The following is a 22,959-nucleotide window of genomic DNA, read 5'->3' on the forward strand; positions in this document are numbered from 1 at the left end:
TGCTGGACAGCTGTGATTAAACAACCAAGAGACACCTCAGTTTGAACAGCTGTAAAACAGAACATTTGCTCACTCTCTCTCAGGTTTCACCCAGTATTCTTCTGCCTAGGAAATTGTCCTTTTGGCCCTGATGCTTGGATTGCAATGAAGACCTTTTTTGTTTTCTCTTCTTCAGTGACCATCCACTGAATTCCTGTCATGTCTCCACAACTACAACTATAACTAGTGAGTTCTCTATAGCCACATCACAGTTTTCTCCTCTCTTGAATGGGTAGACAGGTAGGTCTACCCCGCATCCATTGGAACTCAAGTTGCTTGAATTGGAAAGTTCTTCCCTCCCCCGTTGAGTTTGAGCAGCGCACATAAACAAGTTTCTTGCAACTGTTGTGTGTGAACACACGTTTTGCTAAATTTTGGGGGGCATTCAAATTTTCAGTCTACTTCTACTTTGGGACTCCGCTGTCTATCCTCAGTCCCACATCCAGGGCAATCTTGATAAAAGATACACTGAGTTCTGTTATACCTCCATTTACTCTCTCCAAATATTGTCTAGTTTATTTTGCAGAACATACCAGTTCCATACTTTCTCAGGTTACTTGCATACAATTAGATGGCATCTAAGCTAGGTCTTGCTTAAGGTATAGAGACTCCAGGCGGCACTGAAATACTACCACTTTCGTCTTCAGACACCGTAGGTTTTCAATTTTCTTTCTTAATTTTTATCTGCCTTCCTCATCGAGAAAATCTATCGTGACATTAAGGTCTCTGTTTAATCACAACCTGAACACTGACTTATGTGATCAGGCAGGCTCTTGATAGATATTTATTAAAGAAAACATTGGATATTATTATCCAACACTGCTGGGTCTGTTGAGCGCCCTTGGTGGAGATGGTGCGACCGCCTCAAGAGAGTCTTCTAGGATTCTGAATCATCCATGGCCATGAAATCGGCCCAAGACAGGTACCAATATGTGTTCCACCAGGTGGAGAGCAAAGTGAATGCTCCCCAATGGGGAGGAACCGCTCCCTTATTATCAGCATGCCGAAAGCAAGTAAGTTATCTGTCCTGGATAAGACGCCATGGTAGGTTGCAAAAATATGCCACTAAAACTGATACATAGCTGTAGATTTGGGCTTTAAAACTGAAATGAAAAAAAAAACAACAATTACACAGCAAATGTGATCTTTTAAAATAACTTTCTTCCCCTCGGCTCTGTGCTCCAAAAGTTACCGTTTTATTTTATTTTAAATTGCCCTATCATTGTCACTCCCAAGTTCCTCAGTACATAGTAATTATAAGACTCAATCTGCTCTTCCTGAAAGCCGCTTTCCCACCGCTCCGGTAATTTCCCTTCTTAGTGCTCCTGCACAAAGCAGGCTGGCGCTCGCTGGTTTCTTAGCTCTTTCACAATTAAAGAATAAAAGACCTATACTTGGCTATGTACAAAGTTTTAAATCTTCAAGATCTCATTTTAAATGCTATCAAAATCTGTGTAACTTTTTCTATTCTGTGCATATAAAATTCTATATATGTTTTCCCAAATTAACATATTTCATCTGCTAACATTCTCCATTCAAAAGCAACTTCCATTGCTAAGCACCTCAAGGATAAAAAAAAAAAAACACTTTTGAAGACAAGTACGACAGATTTAAATGACATTGTGATTTAATCCACTGTACTTGGGTGGGAAAAGGCAATATTGATGAGAAAAACAAAAACTAACTAGCCTTTTAAGAAAAAAAAATGGAAATACTAACATCAAAGGGATAGAAAATTATTTCTAATTTTTAAAACAAGTAAGGTATTAAAACAGGCTTTGACTGAAACACAGATAACTATAATACAGCTACAAAAATTGACTAATGTGCAAAAGACAAAAAGACCTAGAGATTAGTAATAAACATTGTTTTCATTCACAAGGTAAATTATTGCTTGTGTGTACCGCATGTTTATCTATTTGGAAGTTATTATTGTATCAGCAACCATTAATGGCAATATAGGAAGTATGATTAGACCACGGCCTAAAGATGTTAGTTGGGGAAAGCATCAGACCCATTCTATATACCCAGTCTACCTAACTCCAAAACAATAAAAAAGGGGGGGGGCAGTATTCAATAATTCCCTGAAAAAAAAAAGTCCTAGGAAATTAAGGTGAGAAATATAAGAAGCATATTGCTAACATTATACAATTACACTGGACGACTTTAGGCAGCAGCCATAAACCATTTGTAGAGGTTCTATTCCAGGAATGGCTGAGGGTACCTGAAGTTGTTTATAGAAACCCTGTGTGCATTTTTCTTTTTACACAGGCTTAGGATAAGGCTTAACTTAGGAATTAGCAACAGGGAGAGATTAGCAACACAAATAATAAATTTGAACAATTATCATATCCTATAATAAAAGTTGTTATGGGTTTTTTGCATATTTATCCATAGGTTCTCTGCTTAATATTTTTAAATCATGGGTAACTGAAATCAGAGGTAGAAAAGAAAGTGCGCAATGGGATCAAAGCGCTAATCTCTATTCCAGGCATTTGTCATTTTGTTTACAATAGCACATTTCTTCGCGTCAGCTGACTGGCAGGGATGGTTACTCATAACATAGCTACTTTCAGAGATAAGAAAACTGAAATTGAAGAAGCCCTTCCAATGTGATCTCTGGTACAGTGAACATACTGGAACTAGACCCTCCTAGCCACGTGAAAGCCATCCGACGCCACTGGTTCTACCACACTGCAAACTTCTAAGCATTCTTTCGCATTGCCCATGCATATGCACTGAAAATAATACCTTCATTCTTTAGCTATGTCATTGTTAATGTAGTCGAGCATGGAGTCTACATGTGATCAGACACAAACGTCCCATGGGGGATATGTCTCTGACAAATAAGGCCAACTTTATTTTCAGATTGATTATATTAGTAAAATTTTTGCTCACTTGTAAGTTTATGAGCATTAAAAAATTGATAGTCACATGTTATCCAGATGGGCACTGAAGATCACAAATCTGACTCCCATGGGCAAAGTACAAGTAGGTGACACAAGAAATTTTCCAGGAAAAAAAAAAAAGGATAGAAAGTAGATGGAGAAATCTGATTAATGGTGAAATATTTAGCATTCAAATAAGTAGAAAAATTCTTTCCAGTTTTATAGAAACCACATATTTAAGATAAAGTCTATTTATACTAATTAATGCATATTTTCACAAAGAGTGATAAATACAGAACAGCCACAAGCTAACAGTTATCCTTAAATTGATGTAAGCCATTAATTCATTATCTGAAACATTTATTTCTATTTAATATTTGGAAAGGAAGATAGAATAGTTTTTAATACGTAAGACTTTGGAATGAGCTAGGTTCAACAACTAACTCTGCCACTTGTTATTATGAATGCTTATCACCGATAAAAACGAGGACATCAATATAACCTATCTGCCAAGCAATAAGATTTAAATTAAGTGGATTAAAAATCAATGAATCGCATCAATTTCCAAAACAGGAAATTATCTGGCATGATCTATTTACTAAATTAAAGATAAAATATATTAATCCAGACTGAAATGGGAATTTCAGTCACATGAATACACCAGGGAGAACTGCTTCATTGTTCATGATGAAAAGCTACTATCACTGTAGACCAAGTTAGGAAGGAGTGTGAAAAAATAGCAAGCTGTTTAGAGTCATCGAATGCTAATGGATAAGATAAAACACAAATATTTCAACGCAATGTTTTTTCCATAGAAACCATCCAGTTGAAAACCAGAAAGCCACAAGCAGAGAAATCACCATTCCTCACTAAGCTTTCCAATAAACCTAATGCTCAGTTCATTACAAATAAAGACTTCCTGGAAATAGAAAGTGTAACTCTATGTTGAAAATTTATATTTTAAACAAATAGCCAGAAATCATCACTGGTTAATCATGTTCTTATAAAATATCTTTCCTGTTTAGTTATGTAAACATTATGTATTCCACAAATATCAAAACCTTAAACTAAAGAAGGGAATCATGATGGGGGGGAACGTCTGGAGAGGCAAGCCACTGATGGGTATCTTCCTCGGTCACTATTCATCTTGGTCTTGAGATAGGACTGCTCACTGGGAAAAGAACTGCATCAATTCTGCTAGACTGTCTGCTCAGTATGCTCCAGGAACTCTCCTCTTTCCACCTCCCAAACTCTAGAATTAAGTGTGTGTAGTGGCAAGTTTATTGCATGGATCAAGTTCAAATGCTCACATGCACAGAACAAGCAGTATACTGATCGAACCATCTTCCCAATGCCAAACTAAACATTGATTAATGCATAAGTCTATATTGTTAGCATTGACAGGACTACTATAGCAAAGAATTCATATTTTCTTCCAAACTGACAGTAGCTCATTCTCTATGCTTTTTTTTTTCCTGGATGGCAAATTGAACATCATGTTCTCTATGATACCTAACTTCTGTGTAGTGAGAACCTGGAGCATTAAAGATTGAATGAAAGAAAAATTCACAAATTATATAAAACAAAAGGTTAGAAACTACATTGAGATTGGTTTAAGGTAGCCAATGAAATCAAAATTTAAGAAAAACATTGAATAATTTTTATGTATTGCTCAGTCATTGAGAGGGATATTCTTACAATAAAAATTAGTTATTGCAATCTGAAATGTTTATTTAACTGGTTAGCATGCATTTTTATTTGCTAAACCTGGCAACTTCAATATATTTACTGTAATACATTAGGGTTTACACTTTTATTCAGCTAGTCATCTATTGATAAGTAGCAATTGGCCACTATAACTACTAAGTGATATATTGGATGTTACTATGTGAAACTAATAGTTTTATACTCCAGGGTCTCAGCAATAAACAACACTGACAGATTCTTACTTCTTTAATTAAGTGTTTGTTGTAGTTTATAGAAGAAGAAAATTAAATAATTGCTAATTTTGCTAACATAATGTTAATTCACAAAATAATTTTAATTAATAAGTACTATTAAGAAAAATCAAGAGAGATAACAAGGTTGAAGATGGATCAAAGGTCACCATAACTAGAGGATGCAGGACATCCCATTAATCATGGAGAGATGTCTTTCATGAAAAGAATTAGGGAAAGGACATGAAAGGAAAAGGAGCAGCAGAGGCAAAGGACCTTGGGAAGGAATAAATTTGACTCTGACAGGAAAGTCATGAAGAACCATCTGAGCGTGGCCAGCAGCGAGCTGAGGAGTGAGAGAAGCGTGAGACTGAAACCAAGGCCAGGTATTGAAGGAAGCTCCATTCCATGGTGTAGCTCTTGGGTTCTGTTCATGTTAAACATTTGGATTCGGTTCAGGTGAGAATGGCAACCAATATGGCGGGAAGTGAGATGAGTTGGAATATGTCCAAAAGTCTTCTTGTGGCGTTAGTGGTGGGGGACTGGATAAGAGGACGAGTAAGTGAAGAGAAAGGTGGAAAGACTAGGCAAAGGGTGACAGATGAGAGCCTCCCGGCAAGGTAGAGGACTTGGAGGCATACTGTGACCATCAAACCCACAGCATGTTATGAGTGCATTTTATTCTGCCCCACAGAGGGGCTGTGACAGAAGGGGAAAATTCCACCAGTTTCAGACTTCAAGTTGTACTGATCCTATTTGTCCTATTTACAAAAATAGATTGTTTCCTGTGTCTTTCACCCTCAGTTGCCTATATTGGCATCATCGGTGGTTAGCCTCTATTTCCTGGAACTCACAGATGTCTTCAAACCTGTGCACTCTGGATTCAGCTGCTATGACCGGAGTCTTAGCATGCCCTACATTGAGCCAACCCAGGAGGCCATCCCATTCCTCATGTTGCTTAGCTTGGCTTTTGCTGGACCTGCAATTACGGTAAGAATTGGCCCCAAATTTTATTGTTTAATCCCAGAAAACAAAAACTGATTCAGTTTGTGTAGCAAGTGTGAAAAAAAAAAAAAACAAGAAAAAGATGAACTCTAACCCTTGGATTGGGAAGGTCTTGTCTTTGGGATATATTACATATTGACATTATCATGTAGTTGATTGCTTAAAATTGTTGGCATTTAGTTTTAAAAATTACACAGTTTCCAAAATGATGTTTGCATTTATGAAAAAGATTTTATAACTAGACAATTATTCTTAATGGATACTATTATATTGGTGATATATTTTTAATTGATGTATTTTTCATGTTTTGTTTGCTACCTGAATTCCAGGGAGTTGAAATTAATTATTTTCTGTTCAAAAATGATTTTAGTAACATTTATAGGTTAAATTTTACTAAATTAGTACTTTATGCTGATTATAATCAATGGGACTTACCAAGTATAAAAAGCTCAAAACTTAACTTTTGGTCATGTATTCATGCTTACTGCACACACACACACACACACACACACACACACACACACACACACACACATATCCAATCTATCAAACATGAATTAAAACACAGTCATTTTTAGTATGAAACCCTACTATAAATAAATATTGCAAAAAATTGCAAGTTAAAATTAGCAAAGGCTATGCAATCAAAGAATTTCTATACTGAAGTTGGGGAGCTTCACATTTTATTTGATACTTTTACTTATGCATTTATGTAATTATCTATAACAAAAAACGGAATATCCATTACAGGGTTAGAACTAAACAGCAATTTTTATATCCTCTTTTATAATGAGCACATGCCCATTTCCTGCAGTCAGCCCATCCTCATCCCCTGGTATTTAACTTTCATTGCTCTCTTTCCTACACGACACACTGTACCAACATGCACACTTGTTTAGTTGTGTGCATGCATTACTGACTAGATTCTGCATGTGAGGGAAAGGCATGCAGTTTGATCTTTCTGAGAATGTATAACATCGCTTACTATTGTACATTCTAAGTTAATTTATCTGCAAATTTTGTGATTGCGTTTTTTCTTTAGAGCAAATTTTGTGATTGTATTTTTTTCTTTAGAACCGAATAGTATTCCATTTTATATATATATAAATTTTCAATATCTATTCATCTGTTGATGGACAACGAAGTTGATTCCAATTCATTATTATAGTGAATAAAGCAACAATAAACACTGGTTGCAAATATCTCTAGAGAAGGGAATGGGCTTCTCTGAATATATGCCCGTAAATAAACACTGGAGTCATAAGGTAGTTCTATTTTTAATTTTTTGAGAAATTTCCAAATGATTTCTACAATGGTTATATTAATTTTGCCTCCACCAGCAGTCATAAGGCTTTCTTTTTCTCTGTGTCCCCTCCAACATTTCTTATCATGTTTATTGATGAGACCTATTCTCACTGAGGAAAGGTAATATCTTAAAGTAATTCTAATTTTTATGTTTCTGATAGCTATGAATACTGAGAACTTTTTAAAATAGTTATTGGCCATTTATATTTCTCTTTTTGAAAATTATCTAGCCAGTTCATTTGCCTATATGTTCACTGGTATTTATTTCCTTGGTATTAAATTTCTAAACAGTTGTTTTGATGTGTTATAACACATCACAAATAGCATGTTTCATGTACATCCATTGATAGATAAGGTTAGATAAGCCTTCCTGCCATTTCTTCTGCCCCCACACTACTTGTCTAAAAGAAAAGAAATACATTTCCTGGGTGGTATTGTTTGCTTATGCCAGAAGGAGCCTTCGCTCATCTCAGGTTCTTTCACTACACTCATCAATGTTGAACATTTATGAAATTAAAAGGCACAATTAAACAGATCTTTTATAAGATTCTCCAATGCACTGGCCTTTTGAGTTTCAGTATATCAACAGTTTCTAAAAAGTTTCTTTGTAGATTTTCTAAACTCTATACTTTCGTGTAACCATGTTTCTGTACTCCAAATATTACCCCTAGAGTAAATAATATTTTATTATTTATACTATAAATACATTTAATGAAATATTTGGATAAAATAATTGAAACCTAATTTAGTCATGCTGCAAACAAATGGTATTTGAGCTCCAGCGAATTCAAAGGATTAGAAGTATTTATGATGCACTTGGAAGCAAAGAAAGCTTTTTAATGGATGACATTTCTTCAAATAGCAACATCTTTCCGTCATTTTGCTTAGTCATTTGACCATAGAGGAAATAGTATATTTGTTTTAAACCTATCACATTAGAAAATATTTCTCAGCCAGAATGCAATATATGAATTTAATTGATACATCTGGAATAAAACACGTAAAGTACATCAGGGTGTATACAACCCTGGTAAAAGGACTGCTTATATGCAATCACTGGAATAACTCACACTTTATAGATGTAAAGTCGTTTGTTCACTAAGCTATGAGTGAATAAACTAAGCAAATAAACCCAGAGTCACTTGGAAGAAGTCCAATTGCTACGTTCCCCATCAGGAACCTTTATCACATGATGCTTCCTCTCCTGGTGTTGGTGCATGTGCTGGAAACAATAGATAGCCATCCCACCGTGTGACCTTTTCATGTCTAAATTTAATGTTTTAAACTTTTAATGTAGTACAATTAACATTAAATAATTGAGCCATTTGCAGTGCCTACATTGAGTTGTTGGCAGCTACATGGGAGTGGTTCCTTCCATATTAACCAATACAAAACATCATTCCATCCCTACTGAAATATGTATGGAATGGCTATACTCAATAGTACTTTTATACTTAGACAAGCTTTCCATGCATTTATTTTCCTTCTGCTAAATTAGAAAGTGTTTTGTTGACCAAATCTGCTTGTCAAATGTTTCTGATACTAACTCTATATTTATTTGATTCTTCTAAGGCATCTTGGAATTGATGTCAAGAATCTCAAAGTTAGAGCAGAATCAGCAACTGTGCGGTTGATTGAATTACTGGGTGTGATGAGCAAAATACCAAGGGGTGATTCTTTTAATCAAATTGAAATTCAGAGACATTTTCACACCTTTGACAAATGGAAGTAGACAAGACACAGCCAGAACTCTTTACAGTGCCCTAATTGCTTATTTCTCACTGCTTGCTAAATCCCCAGAATAAATTGCTTACATTTCTGAAGTGCTCAGAAAAATACATTTTCTCTTTGTTGAATTGACAATGTGTGAACGGATGATGCATAGTGTATACTTGCGAGTGTGCAGGTACAGTGACACTCTTGCTGACACCGTGTGGCCTTTGCAGATCATGGTGGGAGAAGGGATTCTATACTGCTGCCTTTCCAAAAGAAGAAATGGGGCTGGATTGGAACCCCACATCAATGCCGGGGGCTGCAACTTCAACTCCTTTCTCAGAAGAGCCGTCAGATTCGTTGGTGGGTGTGAGGAGCCAAAAAGAAAGAAAATGCTTTTCTGCACAGAAATACGATGTCTAATTACAGATATTAAACCCTTAAAGCTGTAATTTAGATGTATACGTTCAGTAAGCATGAGCTTCACAGTATACAGGAAACTGATTTTTAAAAATCAGAATCTAGGATCTCTATCGAAAATGTGTTATTTAGAGTCATAGCCCTGATTCTGTGAGCTAGCACACCACACATTTCAGGGCATTCTGCCAAACTCTAGTTGAAGCATAAGTTTACTTTAAAATAGTTTCACAAAGTGGATGTTTTAGGTTTTGATATTTTTTTTCCCATGGGAGAAGGAGAAAAGTAGGGGCAAGTTCCATGTGGCCGCTATTTAATATGTTGTTGAAGCTGGCCTTGAATTTCTCAGCCTCCTGCCACTACCTCCCACGTGCTAGGATAGCAAGAGTGTGGCACCATGCTTCGTTTTATTTATTTTTTAAATGTCAGTAGGTCATCGTTAGTTGACAAAGTTTCAGAAATTAACTTATTCACATAAGTGAGTCTGTTTCTTAGTGGTTTCATCCCAAAATCACTGTGGATGGATATGTCACACTAGACTGCTACATCCTGGCTACTTTTTCTTGGTTAGACTCTTTTACACACACACACACACACACACACACACACACACACACACACCTTACATTTTTTTTTAATGAAGCCTATAAGAAAAACCACAGGTCTGACTAAGTAAATATCTGACTCACACTAATTCCTAAATCACAATTAGCATGGGACCATCAGAATCAAGTTTGAGCCACAGATTTTATTTTACATTTTTTTTACTGATTTAAATGATCATCTATGATACCAGAAACCAACCTGAAGGTTTTATATTCATCCCAATAAGTCAATATTAGGCTATTTTTACCTATAGCTTGTCAACAGAAAGAAATTGGCAGCCTCATGTAATATCTCATGAATAATTACATGAAATTTTCTCTCCCTGACTGACTCTGAATAATTTCCTAAACCCTGCCTTTTGAAGGCATCTTCTTACCATCATATTGGTATGGTAATAAAACAGTATCCCACTTAGAAACATTTGAGATAAGGAAATAGAACTCCAAGACATAAAGCTGAACCCAGAGAAAGGTTTCCACAATAGAATATAATGCTATGGACAAAGAAGTATATACTCTGAAATGATGCTATCTGCAACCTCACTCAGCCTGGGCCTGCAGAGTCTTATTTCCCTAAACGTAAAATAAGTTGACTCCCTTCTTATTCAGTCTTTACCTAGATCAAGCAAGCCTCAGATCACACCGCCTGCTCTTCATGTCCAGCACATTGTGGTCTATGCTGTATCGGTTAAGAATGACTCCTAGGGGGACTGAAGAGGTGGCTTAGTGGTTAAGAGCATTTGCTGCTCTTTCAGAGGACCGGAGTTTGACTCCAAGACAGACCCCAGAATAGGCAGCTTACAACTGATTGAAACTTCAGTTCTGTGGGGTCTGACACTTTCCGTTGTTCTCTATGGGCACCCTCATACTAATGTTCATACTCACACACCTATACATAAATACATTTAAAAAAAAAAACAGAGTAGACCCTATGCATGTGGCTCGGAACTGGAATGCAGAGATCAGTTTTCCATGCTGTGAATTCCTGGTGTAATTGGGAAGGAACTGAGGCTGTGGTGATTAGAGGACAATGATTGGAGAAGAAAAATGAAAATCGGTGCAATCCAACACTCTTGGTCTGGAGATGATGAAAGGGTGCCTTTTAGAATGATTTCAGTGAGCGTCTCGTAAATCAGAACGCAAGCAATTGAGTCAGAATGAATTCAGGGAGGCAAGACAGCCTGGGAAGAGTAGGCATGTTCTAAATCATCTATGCCTTCCTTAGAAGGAACTACTCACATGATGAGCCAAGCAGGTGACTTCAAATAACATAGAGCTTGAGGATTTGTAATTGAAGATTGGTCCCAGAATATACAATTGAAAGTTTGGCAGGATATATAAGGACATCATCACCAAATATGGCAGCTCCCACAGCTACCCAGGCTGTAACTTCTGTTTGGTTATTATGGCAAATCCTGCCTTCTCCCTTCTTTGCTCAATTATAATTCTCAGAAATACTGTGCTTTATAGAGAAGTAGAATGGACTCTGGGGTTTAGTACCTGTGCCTACAGTCATAGACCAAGGTGAGAAAAGAGTCCGAACCCCTCAGAAATGCTCAGGATTTTTAAATTACCATTATAAAAACTTGTGTACATTTTATTCCAGAGTTAAGTAACTTTTATTAAACTTGCTCTTTGACAGTTTTAGAACTACATTTAATGCATGGTGACTACTCTCACCTCCTGATTTGCTTTTATCTCCTCCATCCCTGACAACTTCTCCTCCTCCCTACAAGTTGTTTTCCACATTACTGAACCATTTAGCTACTGATGGACTGGGGAGTAGGGGCAATCATTGTCTTAATTAAAAATTCACCAGACTCCAAAGACCAGATGCAAACCCATGATCACACAGATTGCGGTGAATAAGTTCAGTGACGGCAAAATAAAAATAACGTTAACGTAAAAGCATTTTCGATTCTATTGCATTTCTCATATTCTGTCCCTCCCTAATCTTTCCTTAACTTTCCCCCAGATAGATGGGAAATGACCTATGGTAAATCATATTAAAAATTGACCTTAGTCACTGAAGACATGGCTTATCAGTTCAGAATACACACTGCTCTTGTAAAGGACCCAAGTTCAATTTCTAGCACTCACATCTGGCCACTCACAACTGCCTGGAACTCCAGCTCTGGAACTCCGATACCTTCTTCTGTACTCTGCAGGGACCTGTACAAACATGTATACAGACCTACACCTAGACATGCTTAATTAAAAGCAAATATTTATATATAAAATATTTTCCCTAATTGACAAGAGTGACTATAGTCTATTGACTATATAGCTGATAAATTCTCGCTGTACTATTTTGCCCTTAAATATCAATGTAGAAGCTTAGAAAATGTTTATATTACCTCTCAAATTACCTTAGAAAAAATGACGGCACATTATAAGGTCAACACACTAATGTACAATAAACAGAGTTGACACTAATATAAACCCAGCGTTGGCCATCACGTTGGTAACAACATTTTCCGTTTTCCTTCTAGGAGTCCATGTGTTTGGACTGTGCTCCACGGCTCTCATTACAGACATCATACAGCTCTCCACAGGGTACCAAGCCCCGTACTTTCTGACTGTGTGCAAGCCGAACTACACCTCTCTGAATGTGTCCTGCAAAGAAAATTCCTACATCGTGGAGGATATCTGTTCTGGATCTGACCTTACAGTGATCAACAGTGGCAGGTTGGAAACAGAACTCTCAAACTATTCCATGCCAGTCCCTGTGTCGTGCAAACATTGCACACCCAAGCATGCCATTTTCAGTATGATGATCTGTATTTTGCTTATATTATCAAAGCAACAATCAATTCAATAGCCATAACATGAGATCTGCTAGTGACTTGTTCCAAATCCTTCTCTTGAAGTCTCCAATTTTCAGTTTCACATTCTTGCCACAAGCCCTCCTTTGCCTGAACTTATATTTTGTGTTCTACCACAATTGGTTTAAGATAGTAATGGTCCATTCTTTGTAGCTGACAGACAATATGTGCATTGGACTCAAGTCAAATACCAAAAATCTGTGTTCTGTCTCTTCTTTATCACTTATTTTAAAATTATGTAAAGTTTTTCTTTTGCTCAACTTTACAAAGAAGCAGCATCTGCCTTTGGCTGCATCTCTTTTCCTTATTATGTATTAATAAATACATAATAAATACATAAATGTTAAACATCTCCTGACTTTAAAGTTCAGAAGGTTAAGGACATGAAACTACTACTACATTAAATTATTTTCAATCAACAAAGTAAAATACACTTATAATACAAGAGGAAGTTTCTGAGGTGCTGAAAAGAAATCAGTAAAGAGATGCAGAGTTCCAGATAATTATTATAAAAATTGTAGTTGTTATTACTGACTTTTCAACAAAGCAAATTCCCATGGAATATTTAGTAATTTTGAATTTATGCTGAAGAACCATGTCCTGTATTCTTTCTCAATACTTCCACATTTTATTGTCTATAACAATATAACAAGTAACAAATAATTAGAAAAGAAATAATATCAATGACGTTTTGTCCATGTTTTTATTCCACTGAAAGAAATTTCTAATCCTTTTCCTGTGTTTCTTCTGATCAGTATGTTCCACTGATCAGTGTCCCAAATGAAGTTTGCTCCTTAAGTTGTTCAACTTAAGAAAATTCTGTGTTGTTTTAGAAGTAACAGTCACTGCAGAGTAAGCTCTGCAGAGAGGCAGTTTGTTAAAGCAGGGCTTTTCTGTGCATTTTAGAGTATAAAAGTACATTAAGATCTACTGGTATGGGAAAATAATGTCCTTACTTATTGCCATGAAACTATTTCAGGGCAGAAAAAGCACATAAAACATCAAAGCCCTATATTTTATGGACTTGAACAAGGAATTGATCTAACTGCAATCAAAACGCAGTTATTTTCTAACTTATTTCACATGTCCCTTTGCCAACCTCATACTTATTTTCCACTTCCTTTCATTTCATTTTTTACTAAAAAGTATGTCACCGCCATTCTTTAATACTCATGGTGGCCAGCAGTGTTCCCAAGGGTTGTAATCACTCTGGTTTTTCTCAGTAAACCAAATATAAATTAGGGTTATAACTTCTTGTTTCATGACTTGAAGTTGAACATCTTACCCTGCCCTCTTGCAATGGTGGCTGGTAGCACATTCAGACTAAATGCATGATTTGAATGTCTTCCCTTGGCAGGAAGTCATTCCCGTCCCAACACGCAACCCTTGCTGCCTTTGCTGCTGTATATGTGTCGGTAAGTAATAAGCTCCTGGTTGCTAAACTGTGACCTAGAGAAAAGCTGAGAAATGAGTATTTCCTCCAGGTGACTAATTAGATTATAATTTAATACAATAGCTTCTAAAGCCATTATCAAGTGCTACTTTTCATTTTTTTTTAAAAGGAAGAATCAAAGAATTCTTCCACAATGAGTCATAATATTTGCTTACCCTTAGGCCCTTTGAACACAATACTTGGTGGGGAAATATTTATGTGATACACAAATGTGGCAGAAACCAAAGGCCTTTTGTTAAGGAAGTGTACAAAGACACAGACAGGAACACAGCTCTCAGTATTTATGTAACAATAGCGAGTTCTAGGTCACGGTCAATTTGATAAGTGTTATACAATGAAGAGTCCTGGTGTTTGATTGACACCACAACCCGAGTAGTCTTTTGTGAGACAAATGTACCGAAATTTTGTGGTATGTAAGAGGGATATTAGGATTCTAGGGGAAAATCTACTGCTTTGATATTTTGCAGACTTTCTTGCAATTAAAGGAGAGCTAGGCTGTGTATTTTATGAATGTTGTCATGCACTTCCCTCTTAGGTCAGTTGAGAACTTAGCCATAGCAAGGGGAATGGATGAAAGTTATGTCAAGTTTGTCAGCCAAACTTTTGAGTTGAACTTTTTATTTGCTTAGACGTTTCTAACACAATGGCCTTTCTAGCATACTTACCTCACATCTTTCATTTTAAAGATGTACTTCAATTCCACATTAACCGATTCCTCCAAGCTCCTGAAACCTCTCTTGGTCTTCACGTTTATCATCTGTGGAATCATCTGCGGGCTAACACGGATAACTCAGTATAAGAATCACCCAGTCGATGTCTATTGTGGCTTTTTGATAGGAGGAGGAATCGCCCTGTATTTGGTAAATAACATTCTTACTATTTCGTGAAGTGCAGTTTAATGTGGAAAGGCATGCATGGGATATTTTGTACAATAATTACTTACTCATGATGCATTTATATTCATGAGAAAATCCCACGGTGCATCTTATTCTAGGGCAAATTATTCTCTACTTCCAATAAAATGATTTAATGAGTTCTTCTTATGAGCCAAGATTGATTTGAGAATTGTTATATTCCTTTCTTAAAGAAAGTACTGTGTACTGAAATTTTATACATGAGGAGAGCAGATATAAGTAAAACTAGGAATAGTGAAGAGTTAGTAAAAGTTGCTCTAATTTCCCCCAACAACACAAAGTGGTACTTTTCTGAATGTAGCTATGTTCCAACCAACAGTGAAGCTTTTTAATCTCCCAAACACACTAAATACCTTCAAGATGAGTATCTGCATTATAAGGAGACCGACATTGTCTATTGAACTCAGTCGTGCATGCATCCTTTCATTCACTTTCCTTATTCATTATCTACACATTGTTATCCACTATAAAACTAAGGAAAATAAGATGTCTCCTGATGCTTGCCTCGTGTAAAGACAAGCATCAGCATAAATGGTTACAACATACTTAGTGATGGCATGTGATTCCTTGTGAACAGGAAACTGCCAAAGGAACATCAAGTAACCTTTCTAGAAAGGATATGGCTAAAAATATTTTAAGGTAAATAAAATAGAGAGCTCATTCAGGGGGAAGAGATTACCACACAAAGATGTTAAAGAGCAATCAGAGAGAAAAGGAAGTGTTGGAATGAGGAACAATGACCAAATCTATAACTTAGAAGACTAGACTTATGATTATCACACTAGTAGACTAGATAAATAATCCAGCTAACATATTGCTGGATAGAAACACAATTAAGGAGTTCATGATTATTAAGTAATAGGCATTTTAGTAGCTATGTCTGAAGGGCAGAAGAGCCATGAGTACTTTGGAAGCCAGGGCCATTGTTTATAGATGCATCATTGCATTTATTTAGAGTATGTAAAATTGCCAGGTCACAGAGTGAGAAAGTTTCCAGGATAACCAATATGTTGGTGACAGACATGAACAGGCAACAAGAAGGAAACTACTGGGCTGACAGAAATAAAAATCAGTTGTCCCTAGCCACAGTAATGTGGTCTTGGTACTTGTAAGAATGGAATCACAAAAACAAATGATCTCGAAGAAGAAATATTTCCGAGGTGTGCAATGATTTCCTCTTTAAAAGCAAGCAGAGCTGGTGATAACACTTTAAACTTTACTTTCACATGCCCTCTTCAGCAGAGAGGGACTGGATCACACTGAAGTCGGTGGGGAAATCATGGCACATAGGCCAGGGCGGCTATTGGAGTAGTGACTGAGTGCTGTAAAAGAAGGGGAAAAGAGCTTCCACTCCATAGTCTGGGCATCTCCTTGCACTCGTGTAAGATCATGGCACCCTAACACTCACATGCGTGTTCCAACCAATCCAAAGGATGTAGGTAGGAAGTTCAAGTCTTCCTGGCCACTCATAGTCTTGATTCTTTACCCACAGAACAAAAATATTGAAGTAGACGTATAGAGCACAAAAAAGTAGAGCACACAAACCCCTGGTTTGATTTCCAATGGCTCATTAATTAATTAATTAAATATGACTTATGTCATATTTCTTTCAAAATAAGAATTAAATAACTATATTACCGTTCTGAGCACTGAATATTATACAATAGGGCCAGAACTTGAAGTTCAATGGCAGATTTTTTTTCAAATTTACAAATGCAATGCAATTATTGGTAGAGTATTAGGAAGCATATCCTAATGGTAAGAGCACAGGTAGAAGTATTTAAAAGGAGACACTAAAGGATAGCCAGGGCAATGCTCACTCCTGTAGTCTTAAGAGATTGAAGCATCAGAACTGCAAATTTAAGGGCAGCCTGGTCTACCTAGTGAAACCTCAAAAACAATAAAAAAAAATCTGTCTAAATATGATGGCACATGCCTGAAATCCTAGCACTTGAGAGGCAGAGACAGATAAATAGTTTGAGGCCAGCCTGATCTACATAACAAATTTCAGGCCAACTAATGTGACATAGTGAGATCCTATCTCAATACACACAGACACACACAGACAGAGAGAGAGAGAGAGAGAGAGAGAGAGAGAGAGAGAGAGAGAGAGAGAGAATTTTATTTTTATTCCATTTGCTCTCTGTGCTCTGAAATTGGTGCATTATCATTCCTAAATATATGCTACTCCTCACTGTTAAGCAGTCTATAAAATATTAAAACCATAAAATCGCATTACTTAGATGTAAGTGGTAGAACCAGCCACCTTCAATTGAAATAACTCACAGGTAGACACCGGCTTCATGAACCTGTCTCTGGAACTCCAGCAGGCATTAGATCTCCTGTAACCCGGGTAACAATTTTGAAACTGAAATGTAACCTTTTCCAAATCTCAAACAAATAAAATTGAGGGACTAAGAACGCAGGCAAAATTAAGTAAAATTTGGCCCACATTTGATACAAAGCAGCACTTTAATAGAACTTTCCCACTTAAAGGTCAAGATTGAAGCAGACAGGAAGGCTGAAGTCAGCGTGACTTGCAACAATGTGTGTCGCTGCCCTCATTTCTAAACCCCACTCGGTGTTTTCAGGAATGGTTCCTGTTCTATATTTCCAGCACTCCTCTGCTTGCCATCAGGAGTGATTGAAAATGGAAGGGAACACGAATAATTCAAGCCTCTTGGACTGTCACTCAAAAAGAAGCTACTAGTCCAAAAAAAAGAAAAAGAAAGAAAGAAAAGAAAGAAAGAAAGAAAGAAAGAAAAGAAAAACTTTAGAAGGCAGGGGAAAATGTCGGTACTTCTCTCATTGGCTATCTTTCCTTTATGGGAGCTCACCAAAGCCAGCTGGACTGGGACTTAATGAGCATGTGATCAAACTGGACTCTGAAAGTGGCTGACAATGGGGGCTGACTGAGGGCTGGTGATAATGGCACTGGAATTTGTTCCTACTGCATGTACTGACTTTTTGTGATCCCAGTCTGTTTGGATGCTCACCTTCCTAGGCCTGGATGGAGTGGGGAGGGCCTTGGACTTCCCACAGGGCAGGGTACCCTGCCTTTTCTTAGGACTGGAGGGGACAGGGAGAGTCAGTGGAGGAGGGGGAGGGAAATGGGAGGAGGGAGGAAGTGGAAATTTTGAATGGTATTATTTATAAAGCAATAAAAATTTTAAAAAAACATACAGAGGGTGTAACAACTTTTGGTGGAACTGAAAGGAATCATCCTTATTTCTAAGCAATTAGTCCAATGATCTAGATAGTTAAAGCTATGCCCTGAGTAATTGTACTTTTTCTTTGTTCTATTAGTCCTTCGCTAATGCTCAGTACCTTCCTCAACTGTGGGTATTCTAAGAGAAACGTGATTGATGGCACCTTCTAGTGTGTGATGTTTGTTGTTTTCTCTCGAACACCAGGGCCTGTATGCTGTGGGGAATTTTCTCCCTAGTGAAGAGAGTATGCTCCAGCAGAGAGATGCCCTCAGGTCACTGACAGACCTCAGTCAAGACGCCAGCAGGGTTTTATCAGCTAAAAATGGTAGCAGCAGTGATGGAATTGCTCACACAGAGGGCATCCTCAACCGAAACCACAGGGATGCAAGCTCCTTAACAAATCTCAAGAGGGCCAATGCTGACGTAGAAATCATCACCCCTCGGAGTCCCATGGGGAAAGAGAGCATGGTGACCTTCAGCAACACGCTGCCCAGAGCCAATACCCCCTCAGTGGAAGACCCTGTGAGAAGAAACGCGAGCATCCACGCCTCCATGGATTCTGCCCGGTCCAAGCAGCTCCTCACCCAGTGGAAGAGCAAGAACGAGAGTCGCAAGATGTCCCTGCAGGTTATGGACACTGAGCCAGAAGGGCAGTCACCACCTAGGTCCATAGAAATGAGGTCCAGCTCAGAGCCTTCCAGGGTAGGGGTGAATGGAGACCACCATGTCCCAGGCAATCAGTACCTCAAGATCCAGCCTGGCTCTGTCCCCGGGTGCAACAATAGCATGCCTGGAGGGCCACGCGTGTCCATCCAGTCCCGCCCTGGCTCCTCTCAACTGGTGCACATCCCTGAGGAGACCCAGGAAAACATAAGCACCTCGCCCAAGAGCAGTTCTGCACGGGCCAAGTGGCTGAAAGCCGCAGAGAAGACAGTGGCCTGTAACCGGAGCAACAGCCAGCCGCGCATCATGCAGGTCATCGCCATGTCCAAGCAACAGGGCGTGCTGCAGAGCAGCCCCAAGAATGCCGAGGGGAGCACCGTCACCTGCACAGGCTCCATCCGCTACAAAACCCTGACAGACCATGAGCCCGGTGGCATCGTGCGGGTAGAGGCCCACCCTGAGAACAACAGGCCTATCATTCAGATCCCATCCACCACCGAGGGAGAAGGCAGCGGCTCCTGGAAGTGGAAAGCTCCAGAGAAGGGCAGCCTGCGCCAAACCTATGAGCTCAATGATCTCAACAGGGACTCGGAAAGCTGCGAGTCCCTCAAAGACAGCTTTGGGTCTGGAGATCGCAAGAGAAGCAACATCGACAGCAATGAGCACCACCACCATGGCATCACGACCATCAGAGTGACCCCAGTGGAGGGCAGCGAGATAGGTTCAGAGACGCTGTCTGTGTCCTCCTCACGCGACTCCACCCTGCGCAGAAAGGGCAACATTATCTTGATCCCCGAGAGAAGCAACAGCCCTGAGAACACGAGAAACATCTTCTACAAAGGAACGTCCCCCACGCGGGCTTATAAGGATTGAGCAGTGGCCCTTCGTGCCATCATATGGGTGACCACCACCACCCTCAAAACCACACGTTTATTCTACCTGTGCTTTTTTAGTTTTTCTTTTCTTTTTTTCTTTTCTTTTTTTTTCAGGAGGATTTGGAAAGCCTTCTTGCCCAACTAGATTGTTCACCATCAGTCCGGAACTCTCATAGAACTACCACAGAAATCGTGGCGATTTTACACCAAGGGAAAGGAAAAGCACAAAGCAAGGCCCCAATTAATCTCTCCATCTGAACAGTTCCTAAGACCCGTCCGTCACTGAGGCTTCACAGAGGGCAGCATTAAGACCAAGCGATTTCCTTCGATGTATAGTACTTAACTTTCTGAATGTGCCAAGTTTGAGATTTTTTTTTCATTATAATTAGCTGTGGAAACCCAAACCACACAGGTTTTCCCTACAGCAGAGGCCATGCAGTATTATATATTATTCATTTTTTTTGCTGAATCTGCACCAGAAACTCAGTCTGGGAGGTGCTGATTATTCCAGTGCATAGACCATGTAAACTCTCAAACTCTACTTAGCTGTGAAATAGTGGTGTGCAATCCCTCGTCAGAGAAATGCTCCTTCATTCCGAAGATGTGGTAGATTAGGTCATCCTCGGCAGATTAGGCCATCCTTGGCTTCCCTGTAGTGGCTCTCTCACAGTGAAAAAAAAAGTTTAAAAAGGGTTCTGGCATTTCTTTGAAAAAATGCATTTTTCAATATCTGAAACTCTGTAGGAATGTTTTCAGTTAAAGGGAATAACTAGTTATCTGCACCATTTTTCTCCTTTTTATTTAAGTATTGGTAATGCTGATTTCTGGTATTTTTAGTGAGTACATTTGCATAGTTAAAACATTGTTTTAGAGAATATTTTGAAATTACTGTGATTATATTTTCCACTTTATGGCTTCTCCTTAGTTTATTAAGTGTTTTTGAGATCACACATATATTCTTCTATTTTAAAACGAAAAAAAAAAATAACTATTTACATTCCTTGTGCAAACTACACTGCTGTGAATTCATAAATAAGAAAATCTGAGCCAAAAGTTGAGATTGTGGGTTCCATTGCCAGACATGTTGGTCCAGTTCAAGATGTCTCCAACCTGATGGCAAAGGTTACAGCTTCAGTAAGCAATGATAAAAATTTCATTTTGTTCCAGCGCGTTTCATCTTTGCATTATCTCATTCATAAACTGGAGCCACGATGGGGGGAGCATGACTCTCTTCCCTGACATGCCTGTAATGAGACACTAACAGTAATAATCTCGGCAGACGCTAATCGAGAAACAAAAGTGTCTCACAGTACAAAGTAAGAAAGTGTATCTTCAGGACATCAGAGTAGACACAGCTTTTGTGCTTAGACTGCAACCTGTAGTTTTGGCTGCCTGTCTTGAATCAAAAGCCTTGAGCCTCAATCAAAGGAAACCATGTTATTGGTAGCAAGAATACCATCAAAACATTTTGAAGTATTTTTTCCAGGTTAGAGATTTATAGGGTGGAGAAATATTTGGCTCTTGAAATTTGGTATTAAATACTTTTATGCCGTGTCTTAAGGATTATATTGCACACTTGATTGCCAAGAGGCAGCAAAAAGAAAACTGCAGAGCTGATTGTTCTGACCTCAGTGCAGTTTTCAGTGAGAACAACTGTCCGGCAAGGAACCCTCTCATCCCATTATCCACTTCGACATGCAAAGGGCAGAGGTTTTTTTTTAGAGAACTCAACCTCCTAAGGCGTTAGGAATTTAGCTGAAACCAGCAGAATTGAAAACTCTGGCAATAAAATACAGACTCAACAGTAACCCTTCTGGCAATTTCCTTCTCAGAGAAGGAAGTGGGTGTAAAATGTTGCCTTCCCCACTTCTACCATCACGACCATCGCAATGTCCCCGCCTACTGGCCTGGCCAGTTCCTAGAGGGAAGGGTAGACTGGTTTTAGTACTCTGAAGAAAAACCAAGCTGCAGTATTTGAGGTGCAGTATATGATATTTCCTAATCTTTCCTATTTCTTAACAAAAAAAGATTTTAAAGTACTTCTCTAGTCATTGAATTCTTTTTCTTTACATACTATTGATATATTCTTTTTCTACTCCAAGTGCCAAAGGCTACCGTTTTTAATGACTTAACAAATTGTACCACATTGTTAAGAAACTATAATGATAGACACTAGGATTCAGACCTCTGCATGTATATTTGATAACACATCTTTTGTAAAAAATGAATAATTACAAAAAATTTGTTTACATCCCACTGGTACCTTAATTTAAAACAAATCAGACTAGCAGGTGTTATCTCTCCTTAGTGTTCTATTTATCTTATTTGCTAACGAGAGCACTTCTTCTTTTGTTAGGCTGTGCTTTATTGATGATAAAACCAAGTATTGAATAAAGAGAGTTAATTATCTTTTTAAAGTAAATAAAATTATGAATATATAATATATACGAAGTATTGTGTTTAATAAAATGTTATGCGATGTTTTCCACACTGAGGAAGTTTGTAAAGTGCTACAAATGTATTTTGTTAAGTACAGATCGAAGCTATCGTGTGAGTATATTGTGTTAACATCATAGAAATAAAGATTAGATTTCTTCATCAAAACTGGAATATTTGGGTTTTTATTTAGATAGACTAGGAATTGATAATAACTTGGAAAAAGCTGAGGAAAAGTATAAATATGAGTTGTTATGATTAATAATTGATGAGAAAAAAAAAGAGTCTTACTTAAAGAAAGGAAAAGTTTGTCAAGCCAGATGTTTCTTTGTTTATTTCAGGAGCCTGGAGAGATTGTTCAGTGATTAACAACACTTCATTCTTTTCCAGATCAGCGCCAAACACCCACAAGAGGCTCACAGCTGCCCATAACTACAACCCCTCTTCTGGCCTCTGTGAGGACCTACACACATATGGCACACACATATACACATACAGTTCAATAAAAATAGATCTTTTAAAAAAAAGAATTTTGTGCCATGTTTAATATAGAAGGTCTCTTGCATTTAGACATACTTTTCCACTCTTCAATACTATAAAATACAAAAAAAAATGAAATAAGAAAATCAGTGGTCTTAATGTCTAAAAGTGGTCAATATACCCTTCTCAATTATT

At 37.9% G+C, this 22,959-nt stretch overlaps 1 protein-coding gene across 1 annotated transcript in view; it reads left to right on the forward strand.

Moving 5' to 3' along the window:
• Nucleotides 1-22,540, forward strand: part of Plppr4 (phospholipid phosphatase related 4) — a 36,740-nt gene extending 14,200 nt beyond the window's left edge. Inside the window, exons 2-7 of the mRNA XM_041654761.1 lie at nucleotides 5,669-5,854; nucleotides 9,121-9,250; nucleotides 12,402-12,597; nucleotides 14,092-14,149; nucleotides 14,874-15,047; nucleotides 18,515-22,540. Coding sequence (XP_041510695.1) covers nucleotides 5,669-5,854; nucleotides 9,121-9,250; nucleotides 12,402-12,597; nucleotides 14,092-14,149; nucleotides 14,874-15,047; nucleotides 18,515-19,846 — 2,076 coding nt within the window. The 3' untranslated portion in view covers nucleotides 19,847-22,540. The remainder of the gene's footprint in view (nucleotides 1-5,668; nucleotides 5,855-9,120; nucleotides 9,251-12,401; nucleotides 12,598-14,091; nucleotides 14,150-14,873; nucleotides 15,048-18,514) is intronic.
• Nucleotides 22,541-22,959: the final 419 nt, after the last annotated feature.

Source organism: Microtus oregoni, unplaced genomic scaffold, assembly GCF_018167655.1.
Source record: "Microtus oregoni isolate MIOR12 unplaced genomic scaffold, Mior012 000000F_ref0000247, whole genome shotgun sequence".
Classification (NCBI taxonomy): domain Eukaryota; kingdom Metazoa; phylum Chordata; class Mammalia; order Rodentia; family Cricetidae; genus Microtus; species Microtus oregoni.